The sequence below is a fragment of the Gymnoscopelus braueri genome, assembly GCF_963280865.1.
Source record: "Gymnoscopelus braueri genome assembly, chromosome: 6".
In the NCBI taxonomy this organism is placed as follows: domain Eukaryota; kingdom Metazoa; phylum Chordata; class Actinopteri; order Myctophiformes; family Myctophidae; genus Gymnoscopelus; species Gymnoscopelus braueri.
In genome coordinates, this window is record NC_137607.1 from 41,020,891 (window position 1) to 41,046,713 (window position 25,823).

The following is a 25,823-nucleotide window of genomic DNA, read 5'->3' on the forward strand; positions in this document are numbered from 1 at the left end:
GCTCTTGCGTTCTCAGATATGTCAGTCAGAACAAATGATCACTTATCTAAACTTTGAATAAACTCGTTGATATACAGTCAATGGTGTACTCTAAAAAAAACGTATCTCTCACATACAGTCTTCCATGTTCCCAGATTGCTCTATAAAACAGACGCGCTGTCTCTCTCTTTGTAAGATTGTAGCGTCGCGTCACCGCTGACAACCAGCCAGCCAATCACGGTGCACATCGCTCCCTCCGGGCTATGGGACGGAGGCTACCGCGAGCCAGTTCAGGGCAGTTCAGCAGCACTTCCCAATCCACGACTCATTCTCGTTGCTGTCATCAACACAGAACACCTTCCTCCTCCAACCTCCCCGCTGCTTCCCTGTGTGTGGCGACCACATTATTTGATAACATCATCTCCTCCGCCTCTTTCCCTGCTTCAACGACGCTTCGCTTCAGATAACAAGCCGCCTTCGTCTCATTATGACGCGCAGGTGATCTTCACCGTGTCCAGGTGGTTCTGGGTGAGTGTCTGTTATTTTGTCCACATCACCCATGTGTCAGTTGCTCTCTGCTATTACAGCTAACATGCTAAAGCCTGGGATAATGTCACCAAGGATGGGACCGTGACGTACCATGGGGAAGTGTGGTGTGTAAGCCCTTTACTTTTATGGGGGGACCTGGCGTGAACTCTTATATTATACGACGAACCAATTTGTATTGTCAAGTTGTCAGCTGTCACTCGTTCGGCTGAGAACACGTCATTGATATACATCAGTGGTTTGAAAAGTACTCAAATGTTTTACTTAAGTAAAAGTATCAATACCACAATGTAGAAAATTTAAATAATACTCCATTATAAATAGGCCTTAAAGTCTGGAATAAAAAATTTACTAGATAAAAGTACAAAAGTATTGGCATCAAAATATACTTTAAAATAGCGAAAGTTAGAGTACTCATTATGCAGAATGTCCCATTTCACAAGTTCAATTTAATCTTTTGAAAATGGCAGATCTACAAACTCATGAGCTTTCAAATAGCTGAAATGTATATAGGGCTGAAGTGGTTAGTGTATGTTTTGTAAGTAACTAGCAACAAAAGTTTTCAAATAATTGTAGTGGAGGAAAAGTACAATATTTGCCTCTGAGATGTAATGGAGTAGAAGTGTAAAAGTACTGAAAACTGGAAATACTCCAGTAAAGTATAACATACCTCAAAATTGTACTTAAGTAAAATGTACTTAGTTACTTTACACCACTGCACGTCATTGATGTATAGTATACATTAAATTGACATCGGCAGGGTCTTGCCTGTTTAAAGTGAGCCCCCCACGAGTCTTGCAGCACTTCTGCTTCTAACTCGTGACGTCACGGACGAATCCTTGATTTGTTGTTGTTACTCCAGGCTGGCTAAAAAGCGACATGGCTCGCGCCAACACTGGCTGTCATTCAGCCACGCACGAGACTGGAGCCGTTGTTGTGGTGGTCCGTGGACCGCCAGCTGCTTTCAGACGCATCATGTCCAACACGATACATGGTGTGACTGTGAACACCTGAATTTTGATTTCACACATCCGAGTGTGATTGATTTGAGCCCCGTTTTCTCCCCGTCTGGACGTTTAAAGGGACACGGCTTTGCTTGTGAGCTTGTAGATCGGCTTTGAGATTTTCCTTGCGCGACACTGCGCGCAGTCAAGTATAAACCAAGGGTTGGCTCTAAAGCCTCATTTATACTAGTTGCGTGCCGGTGTTGTGCTCAGTAAATAGAAGATCTACAAGCTCACCACGCATGCTTGCAACGCCAGCAGGCAACCATGTATGAAAGAGGCTTTAGCTAGCTGATGGGGATCCTACACTATGAGCTCTTGGCTCGTGGATTCACCACTTTCCTTGTGTAGTCCTGGTTCAGTTCTGGATGTTCATGTTCTCCTTTCTCCAGAAACAATTTACAGCCCTATCACATTAACAGGCTCATTTGTTGCCTCCTCTTTAGAAGCGCTGTCTGCTGGTCTTGCCTGTCATGACCTGCTAGATGAGCTGTAGAGTAGACAAGCAAGCAAGTTAAGGTGAGATGAGACAGATAAGCGAAGATCAAGCTTTATTGATCCCGGAAGGAAATTCAGGTGTCATAGCAACAACAGCAGTAAACATGAAACACTTGAGAGGTACAGGACTGGTAAAGAGTAGAGAACCAAACCAAGATAAATAAGTCTGTCTGGTCAACAGTAAATATAAGAATGGATATTTGTATGAACCAATTTGTATCTATCAACAGGCTATGAGTGAATATAAATAACAGTGATTATGGATCCCACCAACGCTCTAGGATATAGACCTGTCTGATTGGCTCCCTGGCAGGCATAGTTTTACTGAGGTTAGGGTTAGGGTTAAGGTTAGGTTTAGGCATAGTCTTACTGTGGTTAGGGTTAGGGTTAGGTTTAGGCACAGTTTTACTGAGGTTAGGGTTAGGTTTAGGCACAGTTTTACTGAGGTTAGGGTTAAGGTTAGGTTTAGGCATAGTCTTACTGAGGTTAGGGTTAGGTTTAGGCACAGTTTTACTGAGGTTAGGGTTAAGGTTAGGTTTAGGCATAGTTGCAAAAATGAGAACTGTCAATCACAGTGACTAATACTGACCAATCACAGCAGGATTTGCCAAGAGCTGGCGTGGGATCCATGATAACGCGTTGGGGAGGATAGAACCTGCACACCAAGCTACATTATAGTTTAGACTTAGTTTAGACATTTCGATCAAATTGACCTGACAGAGAACAGCAGTTATCCTTCACTAGCATCTGCCAAAGTTCAACGGCAATGTACATCCTAGAAGTCCATGTGCACCAGAGTCCAGACAGGAGTCAGTAGTCAAAAGTCAGTAACTGACAGTGTAGGTCTTAAAGTTCATGTGAGGGTAGATTTAGGTGACTGTAATTGGTGTACTTATCTTGCCACGCATTTAACACAGCTGTAAAAACATAATACGTAAAGAGGAGGTGTGGTTTAAAAGTGTTTCTCCAACATTTTCATGTCAAGGACCCCCAAATTGATACGTAACAGACTGCGGACCTCCATTTTGAAAGACTTTGTGCCAGGAACCCCGAATACAAGAATGCTCGCCCCAAAACACGCTCGCCCCGGGTCAAATCCGGCAACCTTGGAACCGTCAACCCCATGTATTCCTAAACGTAACCTCAGTAAAACTATGCCTAAACCTAACCTTATTCCTAAAGGTAACCTCAGTAAAACTATGCCTACACCTAACCTTATTCCTAAACTTAACCTCAGTAAAACTATGCCTAATCCTAAACGTTTTCCTCACCTTAACCTCAGTAACACGAATACAAGAACCGCTGTGGGCGAGCGGTCTGGAAAAAATGGGGGTGAGTGTTTTAGGGTGAGCGTTCCTGTTATCAGAACCCCCATCAGAGAAGAATTGTATGATCTTTTTTTTTCTGAATTTTTCAAAAATATCCAATCTACAAGCTCACGACACATTGTGAGCTTGTAGATCGGCTATTTTTGAATAGCCAAAAGGACCCCTGGCGGTCCCCTGACCCCAGTTTGAGAACCACTGATTTAAATATTGTCTGTGAAATATAAGGTGTAAACATGCACACTTGCAGTTTAATTTCTAGTGAAAGCTTGGGAAAAAAATGTATGGCCTATGCCTAGTTTCCTTTCCCTTTGCCAAAATGTTTATTGTGTCTCGTAGCATAGTATATGCTGGAGCTTTTGGATTTAAGATATTATAACTAAGTAACAAGGGACCCAATAATGATTTTTGTGGCATATCTGTCTACAAGATCTCTGTGTCACACAGTCACAATGAAAACTCACTGTGCTTTAAAGAAATACACAAAATATACTACAATCTACAATGCTGACTTTTTAACATATACACACACATATCTCTCTCTCTCTATATATATATATATATATATATATATATATCTCAGTCCTGTTTCAATCCTGTGTCCTTTGTTTTTCCCCTCGGATATATTTCCAGTAGTTGGTTAATGTCAAATACCAGCTTTAATATTAAATCTTCCAGGGCCATCCCGGGACAAAGTTCACCTAGGATAGATGGTAACTTGTTGCCTGATGCATCCAGCTCATTCACAGCTGCATACAGCCCTTACATAACATCTCAGCGTATTGTATGAGTAACAGCAGAGAGTATGATCACAATGGAATGGATGGTATGTATTCATCCTCTGGCTTGGCTTCATTGTTTATATGAAATGTAAACCTAAAGCTTATATTTTATAGTTGGTTGTACATTGTGTTGTCCCCCCAAAATAGCTGATCTACAAGCTTGTAAATGTAGGCAAGTGGATCTCCTTGGTTTGCATTAGCATGCAGGTAGTGTATTGCGAGTTGCGACCTCTTGGTCACAACTAATTACTTCATAGAGTGCACTATTCATGGAAATGTCAAGTTTTGTCTGATTGTATTTAATGCAATAAACTCACCATATTGCTCTATGGACAGTTTAGGTCATCCTCTTATCTGTATACCTTTTTAGTTCCACAAAAATCACCGGGCACCAACCAATAGAATGGAAGTGCCGCACGTTGACCCCTCTTGGCAGCCATTTCGCTTGTAGTTTTCTTTCAGTGAGTCAACACTCCAACATGAGTCAAACCAACTACACACAGGAAAACAGGCACTCATGCCGGCACTACCCACAACCCGCAAGACATCATGGGAAATGTGGTTGAAATGAACGTGTCTGGCGCATCGGCTTGCTCTTTAAATGCGTTGGCTGAAGCGCATGTGTGATTCCAGCCTGAAGATACACTATGTAACTTCTTGTGTGAATAAAATGTTAAAATAAAATGTTAAAAGTTAAAATATTTTCCCATTCCAAGTGGCTATGACTTCCTTCCAAAGTTTTTGTGCCCTGGGTAGGCAACCTGGCCTGGCGGAGACATGCTCCGAGGAGCACAATGATCTAGTTATGGCAATCAATTCTACATGGCTCAGCCCTTCAGTAACTCTTGCCTTCATGTTCTCATACATTGCAGGCAATACACTTGTGCTCAAATGCGATCTACTTGGCACTTTGTAACGTGGTTCTGAACGCTGATTAAATGTTTAAACCAGCGTTCTCCACCACTGAAAAGGTTCGCATGAAACCCCGACTGCGCTCGTTATTTCTTGATTGCGGCCCGCGTGTCGAATGATGTGGGAGTTTGGGATTGTTGGCTGTCATCTTTTTATCAGACAGATGGGGAAATGAAAGGTAGTGCAGAATGGACGCTAACAATGCAACACTACCAGCGGCTTCTCTCTGTCAACTCGTCTGTCGGCTCCATTTTTACCCGTCGGAAGCACGCATGCGCGGAATGCATAGAAAAACAACAACAGCGCCTTGTGGCTTCCCTCAGACGTGCACATGCGCAGGAGTAACATAATAAAATGTTGCGAGAATCACGATACAGCTTGTAATCTAGAGGTGTGAAAGAACAACACAGACTTTATTGACAGAAAGCTGCTCAGCCAACATACTGTGTACATGACAAAAGCTGATTTGTGGTTGCAGATACAAAGAGGATGACCCAAGCTGTCCGTAGAGGTGCAATATTGGTGAGTTTAAATGATCAGATAAAACTTTCATTTTTCATGAATAGGGCACTTGATGGAGGAAATTGTGACTAAGAGGTCACAATAATACGTGCTTATATTTGCTTGTGGCTCCCCCCCCTTCCTAATGTGAACAATGAGTCATTTTATTGAGGGAGTTCCAGGCAGCATAGCTCTGATAACCTCAAGGCTTGCAGCCCAGTTGGAGAGATGACCCAATCAGTTAAATATCTAGGCTTCACATTTCACAAACCGGGGATACCCTTGCCGTGGAATCAAGTCAATTCACATTTATTTGTATACGGTAGCTCTTAATCACTGTTACTGTAACAAAGTGTCCTCATTTTACAAAATAAAGAAAACGACACCCCAGCCCTCTAAGACCCTCAATCGGTTCGAGGAAAACTTCCAATATGAAACCTCACAAATATCACAAAAGTGGTCAATGTCAGTTGGGAAACACCTGTGGTAGTAAAGTAAATGAAGCAAGCCAATGGAATCTTTCCATGGGCTTCCTTAAAGTCATATTAAGAAGATAAATGGGCTACTTAACATTATTGACTGTTGTGTCTCTTTGTGACCAATGGTGTCTTGGAATTACGTCTGTTAATAAGAGATTAGCTTGGCTGTGCTAAGACCTATCTCCATCTGCTTTTTTTATCTTGGTTGGTTCATTCAGTAGAGTGTCGTAGAGCTGTAGCATAGGCTTGTCGCAGTTACTTTATTTTTATCACAGGTTTGCCTTGTGCATTTCTATGGACCGGGTTAGACAATGGCATTTGGGTACGCCACAAGCTCAGTGGAGTTTCTCCATTGTTAAAGTTCCTTTGGTATGTCTGGAGCATTAATGCGCCCCCCCAGCACCCCCTTTTGCAGTGGGTCAAAAGGTTCACTATCATGGTCAAGATCCCTGGTATTGATCTTGCCCTTTTGACCTCTAAACCTTTACCCTCACTCCCAGAGAAAGCTTGGTGTCCTCTCAAACTGGAAATTTGGTGGTGGTTTAGGTTGGGGGATTGAGAAGTGTGGCGCCAATGTTTCCAGATCCTTTGAGCTAGTGCCTGAGTACTTTTCACAGGTGAGCTCTAAGACAGCAGCCTGTGATGGAAGATGTGCCAATGTTGATCCAGAGCTGGGATGAGAAATGTCCTGACATGGTGAAAGTCCCTTGAGCTGCCTAGTACTGTTTACCCTCGGAGCCCCTGATTCGCACTTCAGAGAGCTGGGCCTAATAGTGCCGCCCTGGCGGTTTACCTCCAACAAGGCCAAGACAAACCAGCTGCCCCTTCTTCCCTCCATCACTAGAAGCATGATGAAGTGCTTTGGTTGAAAATAGAAACAACTGTGAAATTTTGCATGATAACGCAAACCTGAGATACAAGTAGTCCATTGCGGCCTGCCACAGGGGGAGTCAGAACTGGGAACGTTCAAAGGTTTAACATCGACTAGAATTTGAATGACATGTTGAGAGGCTGTATCTATTAACCATTTAAACCCTATATAATATTTTGTTGACCACGGACCCCGGGGGTCTGTACTTGGCCCCCTCATTTTTCCCTCTACAACAACAACCCTCTTTGCAGAGAATAGCCAATATTGTGATGCGTTGTAAGCTTGTAGATTGGCTATTTTCACTCTGAATGTTTTCCTATCATTACATGCCCAGAATAGGGACACTAGGGTTCATGTGTTTAAGGATCAGGCAACTTTACCATCATTTCTGTCTCTTGCCACAGCCTCTGTGGTTCATCATGACTTGGCAGGGTTTAAATCTCATAATGACCATTAGTGTACTCTGTTTTGAGACATTCCTCCTTTGTTCATCTTTGGTTGACCTTATGTAGGTGGCATTTCTAGCTTAACGTGGGTTGTCAAGAATGAGGCTTGTGTAATGACTGTTTCTGGCAAAAGATGATTTGGCCTGTGGTAGTAAACAAATTCAGGCAAGGGCCTAAAACATTTTAACGGCTCCAGCATCTGGCAAGATTTACCAGCCACTGTTTGAGCAGAATCTTTTCATGGTTGGCTGGTTATCTACCCAAGTGTCACTCTGGCAAAGAAAACAAACTTTAAATTGGAACATAAAGGTCTGCACACTTATAGTTCAAATTAAGAGGACTTTGTTTTATGCAGTGGTGTTCCATTTCAAGCAACACAGGCTCTTTCTCAGACTTCGGTCCGAGTCTGAAGAAGAGCCGCTTTTTATACTCTCCTATTAATGTAGTTGCTGTTTGATGTGTAGATTTTTCTGCTCTAATCTACAAGGCTTTATTCTATTGGTCATTTTGTGATGTCTTTTTTAAATGTATTTATCTTTTCTTGGAGGAAAATAAACTTGCCATCCACAGCCCAAATCTCAGAGCATTTGGCTGGTGGACGATGGTAATTTCCCAACCTTATTGCAGACTTTCACATCTGCTCCTACCTCACCAAGGGCCATTCAGCACCATAAAGCACCCCTCTTAGTACAAAAAACAACAACTACAGTACAATCTTACGGACAACGGTATCAGCAGATTTTTCCAGGCTGTCGAGCAATGCCTCTAATCCAAGAGCGTGTGGCTTGACTTAGAACTCTGCACACGTTTGATCTCTACTAGATTATTTTGTGTGTGTATGTGTGTGACGTGTCCCACCTCCACTTTTCTTCAGATCTCATGGCTCTCTCTTGGGATGTAAACTCTCAGTCAGATACCAAGCACACCCCTTTTATCCAGCACATTATATCATCCCGTATAGACATTTTCCCTCATCCCTCACTCCCCTCATCTCATCCATGTCAACTCGACTCCGCCCCTTTCTTCCTGGATGGACAGAAGCTGTTCGTAGCATGGTAACGTCAGCCCAGCACCTTACAGGTTTCATATATAAAGTCAGTGCTCTCTCGAAAACACCAGGGGATCTTGGACTTCATCATTCTGGATTCTGCTCCGCTGGGTGTGGGAGGAAAGTGTCTGCATTACAGCTGAGGATCCTCAGGATTATTAATAAAGGTTTTTGGAATTTCTTTTCACATTTGCAGGTGGTTTGGAATTGGCTGATTCGTGTTTAGACTAGCAAGATAGTTTGAAAGCGCACTGTTGTGGAAGGAACTCTTGTTTATTTAGCTACAATACAGGCAGCCGCACTATTCCGTTTGACTTGTGTTTACATACTCCTGTGATTGGCACAGGTGGTCAGACCTGTAACTGCTTATCTCAGACCGTAAATCACTGCTTGCACTTACGATCACAGCTGTCTTTGCTCAGCATATTTCATACTGAATATCATGATATCACCGGGTTATAGATAATAAATGTTTCCTGTATGTTCAAGTTGTTTTGCCTGGACAGAACCCAGGAGTGAGACTGTAAAACAAAGCTAGAGGGGTCATAGATCGCAACCTGGCCTGTCCTGTGACCAAAGGAAGGGCAGGTAGTCATAGATTGAAACCCAAGGCCAATAGCCAAAGTGATCTACACCAGGACGGGCCCCACGGGGAAGCCGAGCTATAATGCCCCGTGATTCGGACAGGAAGGGATAAAGAAAGCATATTGAGCGGAGAGCACGACGAGCAACAATTTATTTTCCCTCGGAATGCTTCCATGAATTGACAGCTGCCTTTGGGTTATGGCTCATTGTTTAACCCCCCCCCCCCCCAAAAAAAAAGAACAATCTGCAAGTTCATGAACAGGAGGGAGAAAAAGAATAGAAAGTACTACAAACATTCTTTAATCTGTCTGATTTGCAGTCCTTGGTTTGTGAATAATCATTTAGCTTTGCTCATGTGCAGGGCAGGCTATGTTGTGAAATGCACTGTGGGGGCGGCTGAACTGCTGTCTTTGAAGGAAATTACTCTACTCGACTCCAAAGGAATTGCTCAATATTTGAGAGCTCTTTACACACATCTACCCTGCTATCATTGCCTGTGTTCTTTGGGTTAAAGGTACTGGAAAGGACTAAGGTGCAATAGTTCAAACCACTGGTTTCGTACTCCTGCCAGGACTCGTATTACTGCTGGTTTTCGATCCTACCAGGTCTTACGAGAAACAGTAGTACATTATGATTAGACTGCTTGCTTTAAAACGGCACCAGGTGAATGCTGGTAGGATGTAATACCAGCAGTACCAGGGGTCCTGGAGACCAGGGTTTGTAACCACTGGATTAAATGGTATGTTATAGGTTAGCGCTTCACAGTTATACAGTATCTGCTTTTGTCGTGTCTTTTTCTTAAAAAATATACAGTACTGCAGAGAGTTTGGGTTGAGAGCTGCATTGTTGAAGAATTTCAGAGGCTTTGAATGACCAATCTGAGAGGTGGCCTATAGATGCTGTTAGCTCTAACCTTGCAGATGTATGGTCCTGTGACGCTCGCTCATTTGCATTTCCGTATTTAGGATTATCTCTAGGTCATATAATTGGAGAGGGGTAGGAAAGAGGGATGTAGAAAGGGAACACTACTATGTACAGTAACCGTAACCTTCCCAAGGTTTCTTTCTGTTCAGGAAGTGTTGTTTTGTTTCCTTTGTCAAATGTGGGCTTGTAAAGCCCATTGACGGGAACAGCGATTAAGGACTACAAATAAACTTGTCTTCTTGACTGTACTTACAGTATGTAACTGAAGACTCAGGTCAGGTATAAACCCAGAATGTGTCCTCAATAACTTCATGATGTTGGTGATGCTGATACTGTCTGCGTCACCAGGACAATAAGTGGTGCAGATTTTAATCACTTTTTTATATTACACTATTTATATACCATTTTATAGTTTAAAGCATTGTCAGTGGAAATAGCTGATCAAACTGCTGACATATCAATTACATTTCATATTCAGGGACACTGGCTAATTGTATATACCATGTAGTGTCACAATTTGTACACTGGACACGCATTCGTTAAAAGTCTGATTGGTGGATGCAGGTGGACCTTTGTCTACTGTGCAGACAAAGGTGCGTCAAGTGGTATGTTTTGTTGATCGCTTAGTTTAAAAGCTAATTTATACGTTGAGCTGTAAAAAGTGTCAACATGAGTTGCGTTGTTCAGTTGAAAATACGTACTTTTGTTGGCAAGCACTGACGACATACACTTTTCTGACGACTACAACAGTTTGAGGTTGTTGTATCGCCACTTTTAGTGTTTGAAAAAATGTCTAAATTGATGGAGTGCTTGTCTCTAATATTCTGTCTCTAGTATACCTTTTATATTTTAGCTAGTGAGGAGGTAGGTTTTCAGAATCCTGCTCATGTAGGTTTCAACTGAACATCTCACTGCACGTTGGATCTCACTGCACGAAGCAGATGTCAAACCGCTTTATTTTGGTTGCTATCATTTTTATAGATTTTTTAAAACAACACAAGGTGTCCAAAAAGAAAACGCCCCCCCGCCCCCCCCCCCCCCATAAAAAACAACAAACAAACAAAACAAACATGAAAAGTCAACTTTTGATTGGGAGTCACAATTTGTGAGTTCCATCATCTAATATCCGATGTCGTTTCCATAGTCATCGCCTCTGTTTGAGTTCTTGTACACGATACATTTTCCCCATTTTTCTTCCATTTGTGCTTCCTGCAATCTCAAGTGGTGTCAGTTTTTCCATCACGTATATTTCCTCTATCAACTCTGTCCATTGCTCCTGGGTCGGGGGTTCCGTCTTTCCCCATTTCCTTGTGATGACCAGCCACTAATAATATCTTGACCAGATACCCATCCTCTGTTGTATATTTTCCTCAGTACATTTACACATATACAGTACAATAGAATATAGGTTGTGTATGTAATTCTTCATAATATCGGTTAAATATTCTTTCCATATCATCAAAACAATTTATTTTTAAATTACGGTACATTTCATGATCACAGTGGTGGTGATGACTTTATGTCAACACCATGACTTAACTTCTCAAACCCATGTTTACTAATGCATCCCAGCAACACGGATGACAGTCACAGCTAATTCTGTGGTCCAACCAAAGGCCACCAGCTGCCTCAGTCCTTTCCTACAGAGCTTTACTAGGGCTGACCAGACACAATGGCAGGCTAATCAAATGAGGGGACAACAACAAGCCTGACCATAGAATCTATAAATATCCCTGAGGTTGAGCTGATGCACTGAGGCCCCACGAAGGGTTTCTCAACATCCCAGTATTTACAGACCGATCTTTCTCTCGTCATCCACACAACTTGGGCAAGAAACCAACTTATTTACCCACCAGCCACATCAGCTGGTGGATTCTGAAATTCACCAGCTACTTCTCACTATTTTATCAGACGAATGAAAAACATTTTTAATAGAAAAATAACTCTGGATGATGACTAGTCCTTAACACTAAACTTGAGTTCTGTTACTGTTGCCATGCAGTTAATGTAATAATAATAATAATATGGACTCCACTCCTTTTGGGATATTTCTTTGTCCCCCACATTTATTACGCATTCCTGTACGTGAAAATGTTCCTCCATTTAACCCATCATAGCTATTTATGAGCAGTGGGCACTACGGGACAGTGCCCGGAGAGCAATCAAGAGGTTAAGTGTCTTGCTCAAGGACACTTCAACGACACACCGGGGTCGGGGTGCGAACCGGGGACCTTTCTTTCCCTGGCCCCCGGTGGAAACGGAATGTAATAATTGTTGTACGATGTTGCACCCGGGAATATTTATTTGACAACTGCCACACTGGGTGGTTGATTCTTAAAATTCACCACCCAGATGAATATTTAATGAAACATAATGTATTTTTAGTGTGACACCCAGACAGTGGGTTGATCATCTCCAAAAATGATGATGTATCAGCCACAGTCTTACCTCAGTTTGAAATTCCCCTGTGGAGTTGCTAATTTAAGCATTTAGCAGACGCTCTCATCTAGGGCTGTCACAATCATGAAATTGCACTTGACGATTAATTGTCATACAAATAATTGCAATTAACGATTTAATTGTGTTTTTTTTTTGGCATTGAACTTTGGAACATGAAAATTACATTTCTGTTTGGCTTTTGAACAAAAATTGCACTGGGTAGATATGACAAATAACTTGGAATATATAAATAAATGACTGACGATGACCGATACCAATAATGAAATAATGTACTATGCCAAAATAGGCCATATTTAATCATTTTATACTCAACATTTGTAAAAGAAAATAGTGGAAATAGCCGATCTAAAAGTTTGCGACGCGTTGTGTGAGTTTGTACATCTACCATTTCCATTATTTAAAAAAAAAATTGAAAACGTATGAACATTTTTAAACATGAAGACGGTTATGGCGATTATACAAAAATAATTGCGTTGATCTCAAATAATTGCGATTTGGCGATTGTGTAATAATTGTAACAGGCCTTCTCTTATCCAGAGCTACTTACGAGTTTACCCACATTCCATGCTTCTGAATGTTGGCCAGGCCTTTGACTGATGTTTCCCTAATGGATGGGTGTGTATGTGCTCCCAGGGGTCCAGGTTGGTGTGGTGAGAGAGTGGGCTAACCGAGGGGAGGAGGACTACCTGGGGCATCGCGTCCCAGACTCTGAAGGTAAGGACACCTGGAGAACCAGCCTTTTAACTGCGTTTGTTCTGGGTCATCCCTATGTTCCCAGGGTCCCATGTTCTTGATGAAGCCCTGTATGGGTGAAACGTTGTTGTTTTGTTAACATAATCAAAAAGACGGGAGAGCAGCCTATCGTGTGCGGAGATTCCCTTTCATTTAGCATGTGTTAGCATGTTGACGAGCCAGCCGTCCCAAGTTGGCAAGCCATGGTGACGGAATAGTCACCATAATTAATAACCTATTACAACACATTTGTGTGTGCATCCCCGGATGCACACAGAACCAGGCGATCACGTGATCCTTAGATTTACTGCTCCATTCACTTCCTGGTTAACGTATTTGGGAAATCGCCTGTATCTCGCCTCCTGTGTTTTACTATGTATTTTTGACGAGACATACTATTTTCAAAGGCCTATAACAAGCGAACGGGGGGTTTGCTATGACATTTTCTTTTCTTTTGTGGAAGCACAGTGAAACCCCCCGTGATTAGCAATGATCTGGGGATCGATCATACTGGAGATAAATATTCTGTGACTACTTTTTTTTTTTTGCAAAATATGTTTATTGCTTTTTTATACAAAATACAAACATATAAACAAACAAAAAATAATAAGACAAAAATACAGCTCAGATACAACATTCATACGAAGATAAAAAGATAAGCAAGAACATGATCAAAGGTCACATCTCCCGGCCAACGAAAGTCTCCCAACAAGGAAAGACGCCATTCAAAATGATTTAAGATGTATGAAAACACCAGTCACCAGTGGCACAAGGACACTAGCCAGGACAAAATGCTGGCCTACAAGAAGGCTAGGGCCGGTATGGGAATCCCCCAAGCACAGTGGCGGACAGCGTAGGTCCAATATAAGACATATATGGATCCCAGATCTTGTAAACTGTGACTACTTGAAAAGGTAAAAAAAATCAAAAATCGCTGGCAGTGGAGGATTTATGTATTGAGTGAATGAGTTAAAAAAAACATCATTTAACGGCTATGTTCCCAATCTTTTTACAACTACAGTTTTAGGGCTTAAGTTGCCTTCAACCCTCACATATTCCTAATACTGCTTTGATGTATGTCATTTTGGACTCCGGCCAGGTCGTGCTTACTATCTGATGTTGCACTTCACCTCACTTAAAGCATAAACTCTTTCTTTTCCAGTTCCTGGTTAAAGGGTAACTTATTTAGCATTGGAGTAACTGACTGGGTAATATATCTCTCTTGGGAGCCTATAATTATGGACTCCCAGAAGGGCATACGAGGTTAAAAACTGTTATCTGACTAGGTGACATAACCGCCCATGTAACTTGGCCTGTGCTTTTTCAACGACTGCATCGTATTCATCCTTTGAGGCCATTGTTTGAAGGCAGTCTATTCATATTATGTGCCTAGTCTGAGTCAATCTAGCAGGACAAAGTTGTTATGAAGTGTTGTTTGTACGTATGATGCACTCACCCCGGCATTTCCAGTCATGGCGGAGTGTGTGGAAGTGGCGGGGCTTGACCGCCCTGCGCCCAGTGTCTAGCGCCCACTGGCCTGGGGGGAGGAGGAGTGGGGTGGGGAGCTCCTACAGTTAAATACTAGGAAGGGCTTGGTCCCAAGCAAAACATGCTGCTGTGTGCCAGGGAAACGGCACTCGGGTGCAGTGGGTAGATAAGATCTGTGCAGGCGGGGGGGGGGGGGGGGGGGGTTGTCTGGTGGTACAGGGAGGAGGGGAGATGCAGGGGTTGCCCTGCCCTCGGCCACAACACCCTGACACGCCGCTCGCCACAGGGTCAAAGCACTCAACCCATATATTTTTTTCACTCTCTTTCTCTCTGTTTATTTCCCCCTGCCTGCCTACCTCTTTCTGTCTTTCTTTCTTTCTTTCTCTGTCTACTTACTTGACTTTATTTTCAGTCTCTCCTTCTCTTGCTCTCGTTATACCCCCACCCCATCCCGTCTGTCCCCAACTCATGTCGCTCCATTGTTGATCTGACAGCATGTCTTGCCAAAACTCTCCCCCTCTCTCTCTCTCTGTAATTTATTTTGTGTTCTTAGTTTTTTTGTTTTACTGTCTGGGCCATGACAAAAGCCAGTCGCCAGAGTTGTGTGTTCTTGTGTGAGCTCAGGGTTTACAGGGTCTACTACTGAACATGGTTCTGTCTTACTTTTTGCCAGCCCTCAGTTGGATAAGAATTCTGGGTGATAATTTGATTGTCAAATAGCTATAGCCTTATTAACTGACACTGGGAGCCAACCCAAGGCGCAGCTACTTAGGAGGGGGAAGAGGCGCACCACCTATGTAGACACACTGTGGCGTGACTGCAGAGCTAACCACACTGCAGAGCTCAAGACCCTGATGCTAGACAGGCAGGTGTGGAGGATAGCGATTCAGGAGTCCGAGTTGGTTTCAGCTAGTCCGCACTCGATCAATACTTAGTCGACACAAGTTAATAGACAGCATTACTGTCAATGAGGAACTGCCCCAGCAAATGAGGGTGAATTCCCACTGGAATTTCCCCAACAGTGGTGAAGGAGTTGGCTGTCAACACGGAAACTGTTCTTCGCGGCCAAGTTTCGACCAGGTTTGACTTGGTGAGGTTCTTCAGCAACAAGGTTTCTCATGGTGAGCCTTATTCTTTCAGCTGCAACCACAGCAGTGTAAAATGGACTGGGGGGGGGGGGATTTAAAAAAATAAAATAAAACCATAATTCAAAGCAGTAAGTTGGCTTGTACTTGCACTTATGATATTGCACTTACGATATCATAAGTGCAAGTACAAGGCTTTAGTGCTTCAATCAGTCTCTTTAATAGGATGATGTGCTTTAGGTATACAAGAGCACAATGAAATGGCTTTGATATTGCTTGCAGCCAACATCTCAAGAAGCTGACCCAGATAACTCCTCTGAGAATCTTTTCCTTTCATATGAAAATTGTCAGGAATGCCAAAGAGTTTTGCCGGTCTCTAAACTCTCTTGCCCTCCACCCTCTCAGGGTCCACACATGAGCTCCATGGGATCTGCTACGAATGGTGATGCCATTTTCCAAGATAATTTATTGGACAGTAGGCGGTGCTTTTATATGCATTGATTGATTTATCTATTATCTTGAACCTCTCCGGAGCAGGTTAGTGTAGTTACCATAGTGATATACCCTAATAAGAAGTGAACCACTGTCATCATAACCCTGAAAACCAAGGGCTAAACCTGAAGTTTTCTCACTAACCCAATGGACCCTTCGCTAAACCCCACCCCAAAACCGATTGTCCAATGCCAGCTTAGCAACCGTTGTTAGCCTGGCATCAATCTGGGAACCCATCGCCAACTGAAAATGAAAAACAGCGCCCTCTGCTGTTTGTTCTATGTCTGTTGGCTCTGGGGGGAAGAAAACGTAGAGCCAGAGCGCAAGGAGACCGGTGTTTGTGTATGCCTATGCCGCGTCACTTCCGGTTGGTGCGCTTGTGTTTTCATTCCCACTAACAATATTTCTACACGGAACACTAACACCACTTCTCCCAGAGAACATGGATCGTTTTGGTTATAAGCCCACTTGTTTCTATGATGAAAGAGTAAGTTAAAATGTGAATATATTTCCGTGGTTTTGTCTGCTCCGCGGACGCTATTGTTAAATTAGTTTCGGTTTGTTTCGAGGGGGAAAGATCGACGGACATGTGAATCCCGCCCACTACATTTGATTGGGTAAAGCGCGGCCTGCTTCCTGATCTGAAGGCACGCCCACTTGTAGCCCAGTGTGTACATGTTACGACGAGCCTTCACGACAGATTCTCACGCAGTGCAGAATCTGTTCTTGAGAGATTAGCCTGGCATAGGTCTGGCAAGCTTTCGTCACCTGCCATAGCTGTCAATGTTATTTCGCCCACACACACACACACAATCATTTGCAACATAATAGCAAGAATAGGAATACCACGATAACGCAATGGTGACTATGAACCACGTACCCAAACCCGTTGGAGGCTGCTTTTCCCAAGCTAAAATCTGCACTTAAACTGCAAGGCTGCATGGCTGTGTTGTTGAACACATACACAGCTTAACGTCAGGAAAGTTACACGACTCACTCGCCCAGGTGGTGTCTATAATAGGCTACTAATCACCGTAATCGTAACAAAATTCAGAATCACAGCGCTGCCTGTTTCGGATTCCTCACGTTAAAGTATATGAATTCATTTTTTCGTCTACTTATTACCTGCTAATGCAGTCTTACCCTGCGGTACATGAAAACTCCTGTTACAGTCATGGATCAACTTCTACCTGGTGTTTGCACTTTCTCCATTTAGGGTCCGTACATCATATAAACGTTACCCCATGGCCACAGATGTTACAATTATGCACGGGACTCTCAAAAGTACCCGTATATTCTGTATTGTTCAATAAAAAGCATTTTAATCCGATCAGTGGCCATTTTCTCATAATGTATCAGAGTGCAATACACCTACCAACCAATAGGGTCACTCAGTTGAAAGCATAATGGACAAAATGGCCACCGATCAGATTAAAATGCTTTTTATTGAACAATACGGATGATACGGGTACTTCTGAGAGCCCGTACATAAATGTAACATCCGTGGCCATGGGTTAAGCACTTTATATTTGAAATATGAACGTTTATGTAGATGTACGGGCCATAAATGGAGAAAGTGCAAACACCAGGTTGAAGTTCATCCATGACAGTCGTGACAGTCGACCGTCGTGTATCCATGGCTATTACTCCCTCTAACATTTCCCATGTTTTTAGTTTATTGAAATAATGTCATGCACATTTGTCCAGTGCATAGCCTACTGCAGTCCTTGTTGACTAGATTTAGAAGAGATTTTGAAGCTCTTGCTCCTGAAATGATAGATTATTTTTAAGGGGAAAAGCCATCATTTAACATGCAAGTCAATGGGTGAGAAGCAGAGCTTGCCAGGCGCTGCCATTCTGGGTGTGACTAACTTCGCACCACCAGTCAGAGTGGAGTGGGTGGGGCTTAGCGAAGGGTCCATTGCTGACCTATCGGTTGATTTGTTGGGTAATGACCAATGCCCAGGTTATATAATACTGTCCTTTGAGCGTAGTTCAGTGTCTAATTATTTTAAAGTTGAGAAATGAGACGTGTGTGTGTGTGTGTGTGTGTGTGTGTGCGTGTGGTAACGGCTGGTATATTACAGCAAATGAGTTATGAAACTGAAAATATTCAGAATCAATAATTATGTAGCCTATTGAGATACACTAAAAACCTGATTGATGTACACATTAGAAGTGAATATACGCAATTGCCATGTAATGATGTATAGGTCTATACACCCTCCACTACACCGCATGTTACTATATTTACATTGCAATTAATTTATAACTTAGAGATTCCAACCAAATGGGTTATGAAAGTGAACAAATAAAAAACACAGTTGAACATCTGGTTGGAATTGGTGTAGAGGGTCCTCCTCTGGAGATGTTTGATGCCACAGTCTCAGTGAAGAGATGGATGGAAGAGGGACAGACAGCCAGGAGAGATCCTGGCCCCAGGATATTGCTTGAAGCCCCAGTGGTGGCCTACCACATCGTTTTTAAGCCTTCTAATTCAGTAGTTCTCACACTTTCAAGATCTTTCTAAAATAGCAGATGTACAAGCTGTGAGCTTGTATATCTGCTATTTTTGAATAGCCAACGCAAAAATCTAAAATGATGCTTTCCTGGTTCTACTGGGTTAAGGCTACTTTCACCATTTTATGTTACTTGTAAACCGTACTCCTATTGTCGTTTTTTGCTAGTACTCCCAACTTTAATTTGTGTACTACCAAGTATAAAAGTAAATTTCGAGCCCCTGCACAGGGTCCCCACGGTCATGAAATTCCTGGAAATATTTTGAAATAAAAATTTAAAAAATCCAGTACTGGAAAAGGTTTGGAATTGATCAAAGGTCCTGGAATTTATCAAGGGTCCTGAAAAAATATTTGGCTATGCATTGTTTTTGGCTATTGATTTTGTTAACACAAAACATTTTCATAAACATGTATAACATTACACGAAATATGTAACATAAGTAGTTTTTCACCGAACGGGCTGTGTGATGGCAGCCTAATGTATGTCTCAATTGTTAGGTTGCACTGCATAGGGTGCCAGGTTGGTGTCACGTGATAAAAAGAACAGAGCTATAAGCTCACAACGTGCTGCAGCGTGATGAGTAGTTAGCTTGTAGAGCTGTTTGTTTGTCACGTGACACTAACCTGGCAACTTGTGCAGGTTGTGTGTTTGCTGTCCCAACAAACAATTGCGAGCAACATGTGAATAGTCGGTGAAGCGTAAACGAACGCAGTTAAAATATATCGGTTGAACTAGTAGTATGATCCACAATGCCAGGGAAATGTTTGTTTAATAATTTGTGGCTTACAAATGAAAAGTTTAAAGACTGGGTAAAGCGAGAAGAGGACCCGAGTAGAGCTGGCTGGTTTTACATAATTATGTTCATCCCTCCTTGTGTCTGACAGTATCCTCTTGTTGAAAACTTAATAGGAAAAACATAGGAAAACCTACAACAAAAGTGTAATTTAAAATATCCTTGCATCCTTGCATTACTTTTAAATTTCATAAATGGGGCAAATGCAAGGCAATATTATTATAAAAAAAAGTCATACGGATGCCATAATGAGTCTTGTATTGCAGTGAGTGCATGCCCTAATTTTGCACGAAATGTGGAATGGAATTGTACCATTCTATGCTTTATTTTTGCTACACTGCCTATCTTTGGGCATTGTACATAGGAGTAAGAGACATTATTGCGCTGAATGATTTTTATGTAGGCCTGGAAATTGGGCTAAATATTCTGGAAAAGTTTTGGAAAAGTTTTGGAAATTCATTGCTAAAAATGTGTGTGGACCCTGCCTGCAGTACAAATAACATCAAACTCTCGGCAGCATGCCGGCTTGTTCTATCTTCCACTCGCATCTAGATCCAGTGACACCCAAATCCACCCAAATCCACCCCAAGCACAAAGAGGATGGGCGTCCCACTGGGCACAAACAGTCTGTTTTGTTATTTCACACCTACTCAGTGTGGCACAACGCCCATGAACCCATCAGACCATCCACCTACGGTACTTGGGGTTGCACTGCCTGGCATGTTGGGATGTTTCCTGCTTGGGTGGAAACCCAGTCGGCATCCCGAGCATGCAGGACTGAGAGATTTATTACGGACCTCTGACCACCTGCACAGTTGGTCACACCAGGTCAGGAAGTGACGGAAAACATTCAGCAAGTTTTTTTTATTTTGTTTTATTTCTCTTCACAGCCATCTGGCAATTAAGTTGTTTTTTCCATTTATAGTGAGCTGGAATCTACTGTAACTGGATGTAATTCCACTCATACAGTAGTGGTTGGTTGTAATGGTTCATATTCAGGTGACTCTCCACCAAACAGATTACTTCAGACTACTTCAGACTACAACAGACTGTTGTAGTCTGAAGTGTTGCCATATTTTGATCTATAAGCTCACAACGGAGCTTGTAGATTGTCTATTTTCAAAAACTCTTGCAATAAAATGTGGAATATTTGTGAAACATTCTAACAACACGCATGCACAAAACATCTTCATGAATATATTTGAGAACCACTGGTTTAAATAATAATTTAAACATTTGGAAACGAGCCTAAATAAGCAACTACACTTTAGAAACGAGCCCCAAAAAATCGCAACACGCAACTACCAATTTTTGCAAGCAACATTACTGAAAAGTCTCTCCCCCCTCTTCAGTATCGACGGCTCTACCGGTCGGGACACGACCGTACAAACTGTTTCTTCCTCGTTAGGGTTGAGATCCGGAACCGTAGGAACCGGATCCAACTTTGAGAACCGGAAATGTTTCCATCACATTTGGAACCGTTGCCGGAACCGGTTTGATCACACTGTCAGACCCGGTATATGGACGTCTGCTATGCAATTACAGTACTGGTGGTTCTCAAACCTTTTAATTTCAAGGACCACCATAACTCTGAGAGGGTACAAATGGAACCAAATTGGTTTCATTTGTACACTCAGAGTTACAGACTTCTTAGGGTCCATTTGGAACCCCCTATAGGAATCATTAAAGGGAACCGATAAGGAATCGGACCATTAAAGGAGGAGTTCACCCAAAAAATTACTTATTTTCTATCAATTACACACCCCATGAAGCCTTGATATCATGGATTTATTTTTGTTTTTGTGGCATTCCTAAGACAATAATTTGATGACCGTGTGTATTTCCGGTAGGAGACACAAATAATCTACTTTGTGTCTCCTACCGGATACATTAGCCGGTAGGAGACGGGAATCAAATTATTAGCTTAGGAATGCGACAAAAACAAAAAAATAATCCATGGATTCAAGGCTTCATAGGGTGTGCAATTGATAGAAAATAAGTCATTTTTTGGGTGAACTCTTCCTTTAAGAGGGAATCGTCTGATGCATCGACTGATGCAGCCCTGGGTAGGCAACCAGGCCTCGCGGAGATCTGCAAGCCGAGGTGCATACTTTTCTAGTTAGTTTGTAATTCCATTCCCTTCGCTACATTTCAGTTAGCTAGCTGGTTTTCCTTCCAGTGATGTGAGGGTCACTGAGTATATGTACAGCACCCTGTGGAGTCAATGTTTACCATTTACCGAACACTAAGAGTTATCCATTAGCGGGTTTTTAAAAGCAAAGGCAGAAAATATCCTTCAGACAGAAGGAAAATATCCTTCAGACAGAAGGAAAATACTAAGGCTGTTTTGATCTGGAGTCGGGCTTGATAAAGAGCTGCTTTCTTTACCATAGATCTATAGGCTTGTCCCTAGCAGCCCTGCTGTTGGCCTACTGCCTGACTGCATTTTCCTTTTTATGTGAGTGTAATTGCAGTTTTATGCATTCTTGTGTTTTTTTTTATCCATAGAGTTTATGATGTGTGTGTGTGTGTTTGTTTTTATCCATACAGTTTATATGTTGTTTTTGATGTTTTCTAGGTCTGGGCTCAACTTAACTCTTTTATTGCCAAAAACGGGAATTCCCGTCCGATGGCTCTATGGCTCTCATGGCCACGGACGGAAATGACAAAAAAAAAATATATATATATATATATTTTTTAATATATATATATATACTGTATATTTTTTTGGTCTTGTTTTTTTTTGTTTATCTCAAAGGAACTAGGAGATAACGCTATCCCAAAAATTGCTGCTCCATTCACTTCAATGTTAAAAAACAAACGGAGGAAAATGCACCTTTCTTTTTGGTGGCACTGGGACGACAGTCTGAAATAAGTGTGGCAATGAAAGAGTTAAGGAGAGATTGTCATTCTCAGTGGTCTCAATGGCTACATGGTTAAATGAATAAAATAGACAGTAATTAGTCTATTTTAGCAGTTTTCTTTCTGCTTAGTTTCATCTGCATGTGGGATTGAGATTCATCATCTAAAGCCTAACTGATACCTCACTTATGGCTGTTGACCTTTTGACTCTTCTAGGTCAAGTGTACACACACACACACACACACACACACACACACACACACACACACACACACACACACACACACACACACACACACACACACACACACACACACACACACACACACACACACACACACACACACACACACCAGTTGTGCTAGCAGCTGAATAACTGAGTCATCAGATGTTTGCGTTACCCTATATCCAGTGTGCCCCCTCTCCCCTTCTCTCAGCTGTCCCTCAGTGCTTTCTAACTGCCAGGGAAGAAAAGGTGTGTGTGGTAGAGTAACGTACAGTAGTCTCAGGTGCCGGCCAGGGAGGTCAACCAGCTGTCAGCTGTACTGTCATGCTTGTGGTTGCGTAGTGGCCTTGGCCTGCCTAATGGACCACTGAGCTATAGTTAGACATGACTGTACCCCATACTTATCATAATACTGTAACACTGTACTGCGATTTAATACTCTCCCCATTATGGTGCCTTTTCCCTTTGCCTCAGTTCAACCTGTTTAGTTAGTAAAGTTGGGATAATAAAAAAAAAACAAATTCTTTTTTTTATAATTGCTATAGAATTAGTCAATATTGAAAGGGTTCATTTCCTTTTATATTTCATGAATAATTTCTTTTTTCATGATTTATAAAACATTTAATGCAATTCTTTCAATCACAAGTTAACATCTCAACTTGAAATGGAATGTTGAAATAAAATAAAAAGGAAGCTATGATAAATGGGATGGAAAAAAAGAAGAAGAAATTTACATTAAAATAAAACATGACAATGATGTGCAAAATGCTTAAACGTTCACCAAAATTCTCTGGTAGCATAGACCTCTATGCCATATACCTGAGAATTCAACCATAATGGTAAAACAACCAAGGCCTCCTCTGTCCACTGGCCCCAGTAGTTTTTTCAAGTTCATTTGTGGACGTTTGTTATTCCATAAGAATATATTTCAAGCATACATTTGCCAGTATAATTCTGTTTAATTCTTTGTCTCACAAAGAATCAACTGAATCCTCCCTGCTTCATCCACACATTCTCTCATGCAGCGTTCACACTAGGTGACGACAAAGCAACAGGCTACAAGTCATTTTCAACATTAAGCTACAAACTGACGCCCACCACTTGTTGCTGCGTGACTGGTGTGACGTTCTACTGAAAAAAAGTTTTTCAACGGCAATGACGCAGTGAAGCGTCAATCAATCATATGTTTCTGTTTCACCATTTCCACTCCCCTTCTCTCTCCCTGCTCCATTGCGTGAATGGAAGAAAACCTTTTTCTTACTGGTAACCAGTCCCCAGTACTATTTAACTCTCCACTTTTCATTTATGGGGTGTGGCTTTGAGCGACACTTCAGTGGCCATTCAGCAGCAATGTAGCTGGCCACGCTTGGTCTTTTTGTAGCTTTTGGCGCCGCTAGTGTGAATGCAGAATCAGACATTTAAATTATATTTGCTTATTATTAACTAATGTTGCACCCCTCTGCTCTCGCTACTGCCACAAGCAGCCCCCAGAAAGCCCACCCAATCATTACAAAGTTTCTGGGATTCTAGTGCTAATAGCTTGGTCTCCTGCATTAATGCTATGTCACACCTATTGGATTTAATGAGAGTTAATACTTCTTAACTATGTTATTGGGGCCTCTGGTGTTAAGTTTCAAACCGTTTTTTACTGCTGACTAAGATAATGTAGAGTGAATGTTTGTAAGTGTATGTTTTGCACTTCTGCAGTGGCCTATTTATGCCTGACATTGGCAAACAATAAGTTGCAAAAAACTAAGGAAATATAAACATTCATGTCATAAAAGCTACAAAAATGTGTCTGCAAAGCCAGAAGCTTAAATTAGTGCTCCACCCCACCCGCCCGCAATCGGAGCTCATGGCCGACATCCGAGAGAGCAGACGATTGACATTACACCCTCCTCTCTTATATGTACAGTGACAAATACCCCAAAACAACTATAGGAGACTAATGTTTAATTATCACTCAATATAAAAATGTAACTGGCCTCACCAAGATGCGTTTTTTTTTTAGCATCTTTTTGCACTTTTTAAACGTGTTAAACATGCACTTCTCATTAACCAACTTGGGCTAGATAGGCGAAGACCATGATGTAGTGCTCCTTCCTGGTGACTTTGGAGCCCGCATTGCAGAGGCTGCAATGCGGTTCTGCTCCTGGAATTTCAGGAATGTGGCGATTATGGGTCTCACTGTCAAGGGTTGTTCAGAACCGTACCTTTGTTAGCTAATACTCCAATCCTGCGTGCTCTGTCCCATTTCTAGTTCCCTTGGGAAGTCAATATTCAGATTGTCTATTCAAATGTTTCCTAGGAATGCCGGGGCATCGCCCTCCTCACTGCCTTCTAGAAACCTGTTGAAACATAAATTATTCCTTTGCCCCTCATTCTCAATGTCATCCAGCTTTTGTTGGAGAGCTTCCACTTGAGTGATGCAGTTTTTCATTGTTTTTCTCAGTGTACTCTCATTAGCCTCTTCCAAGAAGCATACTAGACCGCTCTCTGCTTGAGATGTTATGCAGTTTGAACCAGTTTGCTATCTGTAACCCATGCCCAGATAGACTATAGCTTCTTGTCAGGGGTCCCAGACCTGTCCAAGATTAGTGCAGTGAGCTTAGAAAACTCTTTGTAGGCCCGGACCGCTGGCGTAACGGTCCGGGCACCTAGGCTACAATGTAGCCTGACAGTGCGTCGCAGGTTCGAGTCCCGATCCCGACGGCCTTTGCTGCGTGTCACTCCCCATAATAAAGGCATACAAATCCCCCCCTCCCAAAAAAAGAAAACTCTTTGTACAGTAAAATCCTTAGTGTTGATTTAACTCTGAAGAGAGTACACGCTGAAGATTTGACTGTGTAATGATTACGCTGTACTAAGTAAACAATATGATGATGTGGATTATTGTTTGACATGCAGACAAGGTGGTGTTATTGACTGTAAAATAGACTACAGTATGTGGGTGATAATGTTGTCGCTCTCTAGTGTGACATTGTGTGTTTTGTTGTGTTGTTCCAGTGACTGGGCAGAAGGCTTGGCTAAACGGTCTGCAGCATGGAGCGAGAAGACATGAAGGTTCTCAACAAGGGAGAGGAGGATGAGATGGTACGTGACTGATGACTCTATCCCTCTCTCTCGTTAGTGAATGCTCTATCCCCCTATCTCATATTGTACTACTGGTACCGTTAGTGAATGCTCTATCCCTCTAGCTCATATTGTACTACTGGTACCGTTAGTGAATGCTATTTCTCTCCATCTCACCCTGTGCTACTGGTAC

The 25,823-nt window shown here is 42.2% G+C and overlaps 1 protein-coding gene across 3 annotated transcripts in view; it reads left to right on the forward strand.

Annotated features, from left to right (window-relative positions):
- Positions 1–323: 323 nt before the first annotated feature.
- The window catches only part of atp13a3 (ATPase 13A3), a 68,739-nt gene continuing 43,239 nt past the window's right edge, over positions 324–25,823 (forward strand). For 2 of the 3 annotated variants that reach the window (XM_080431725.1, XM_080431727.1), the window contains exons 1-3: positions 324–507; positions 12,994–13,074; positions 25,565–25,651. In XM_080431725.1, coding sequence (XP_080287851.1) covers positions 25,601–25,651 — 51 coding nt within the window. In that variant the 5' untranslated portion in view covers positions 324–507; positions 12,994–13,074; positions 25,565–25,600. Of the gene's footprint in view, positions 508–5,524; positions 5,569–12,993; positions 13,075–25,564; positions 25,652–25,823 lie in introns of all 3 variants that reach the window. The other variant, XM_080431726.1, reaches the window with a different exon arrangement.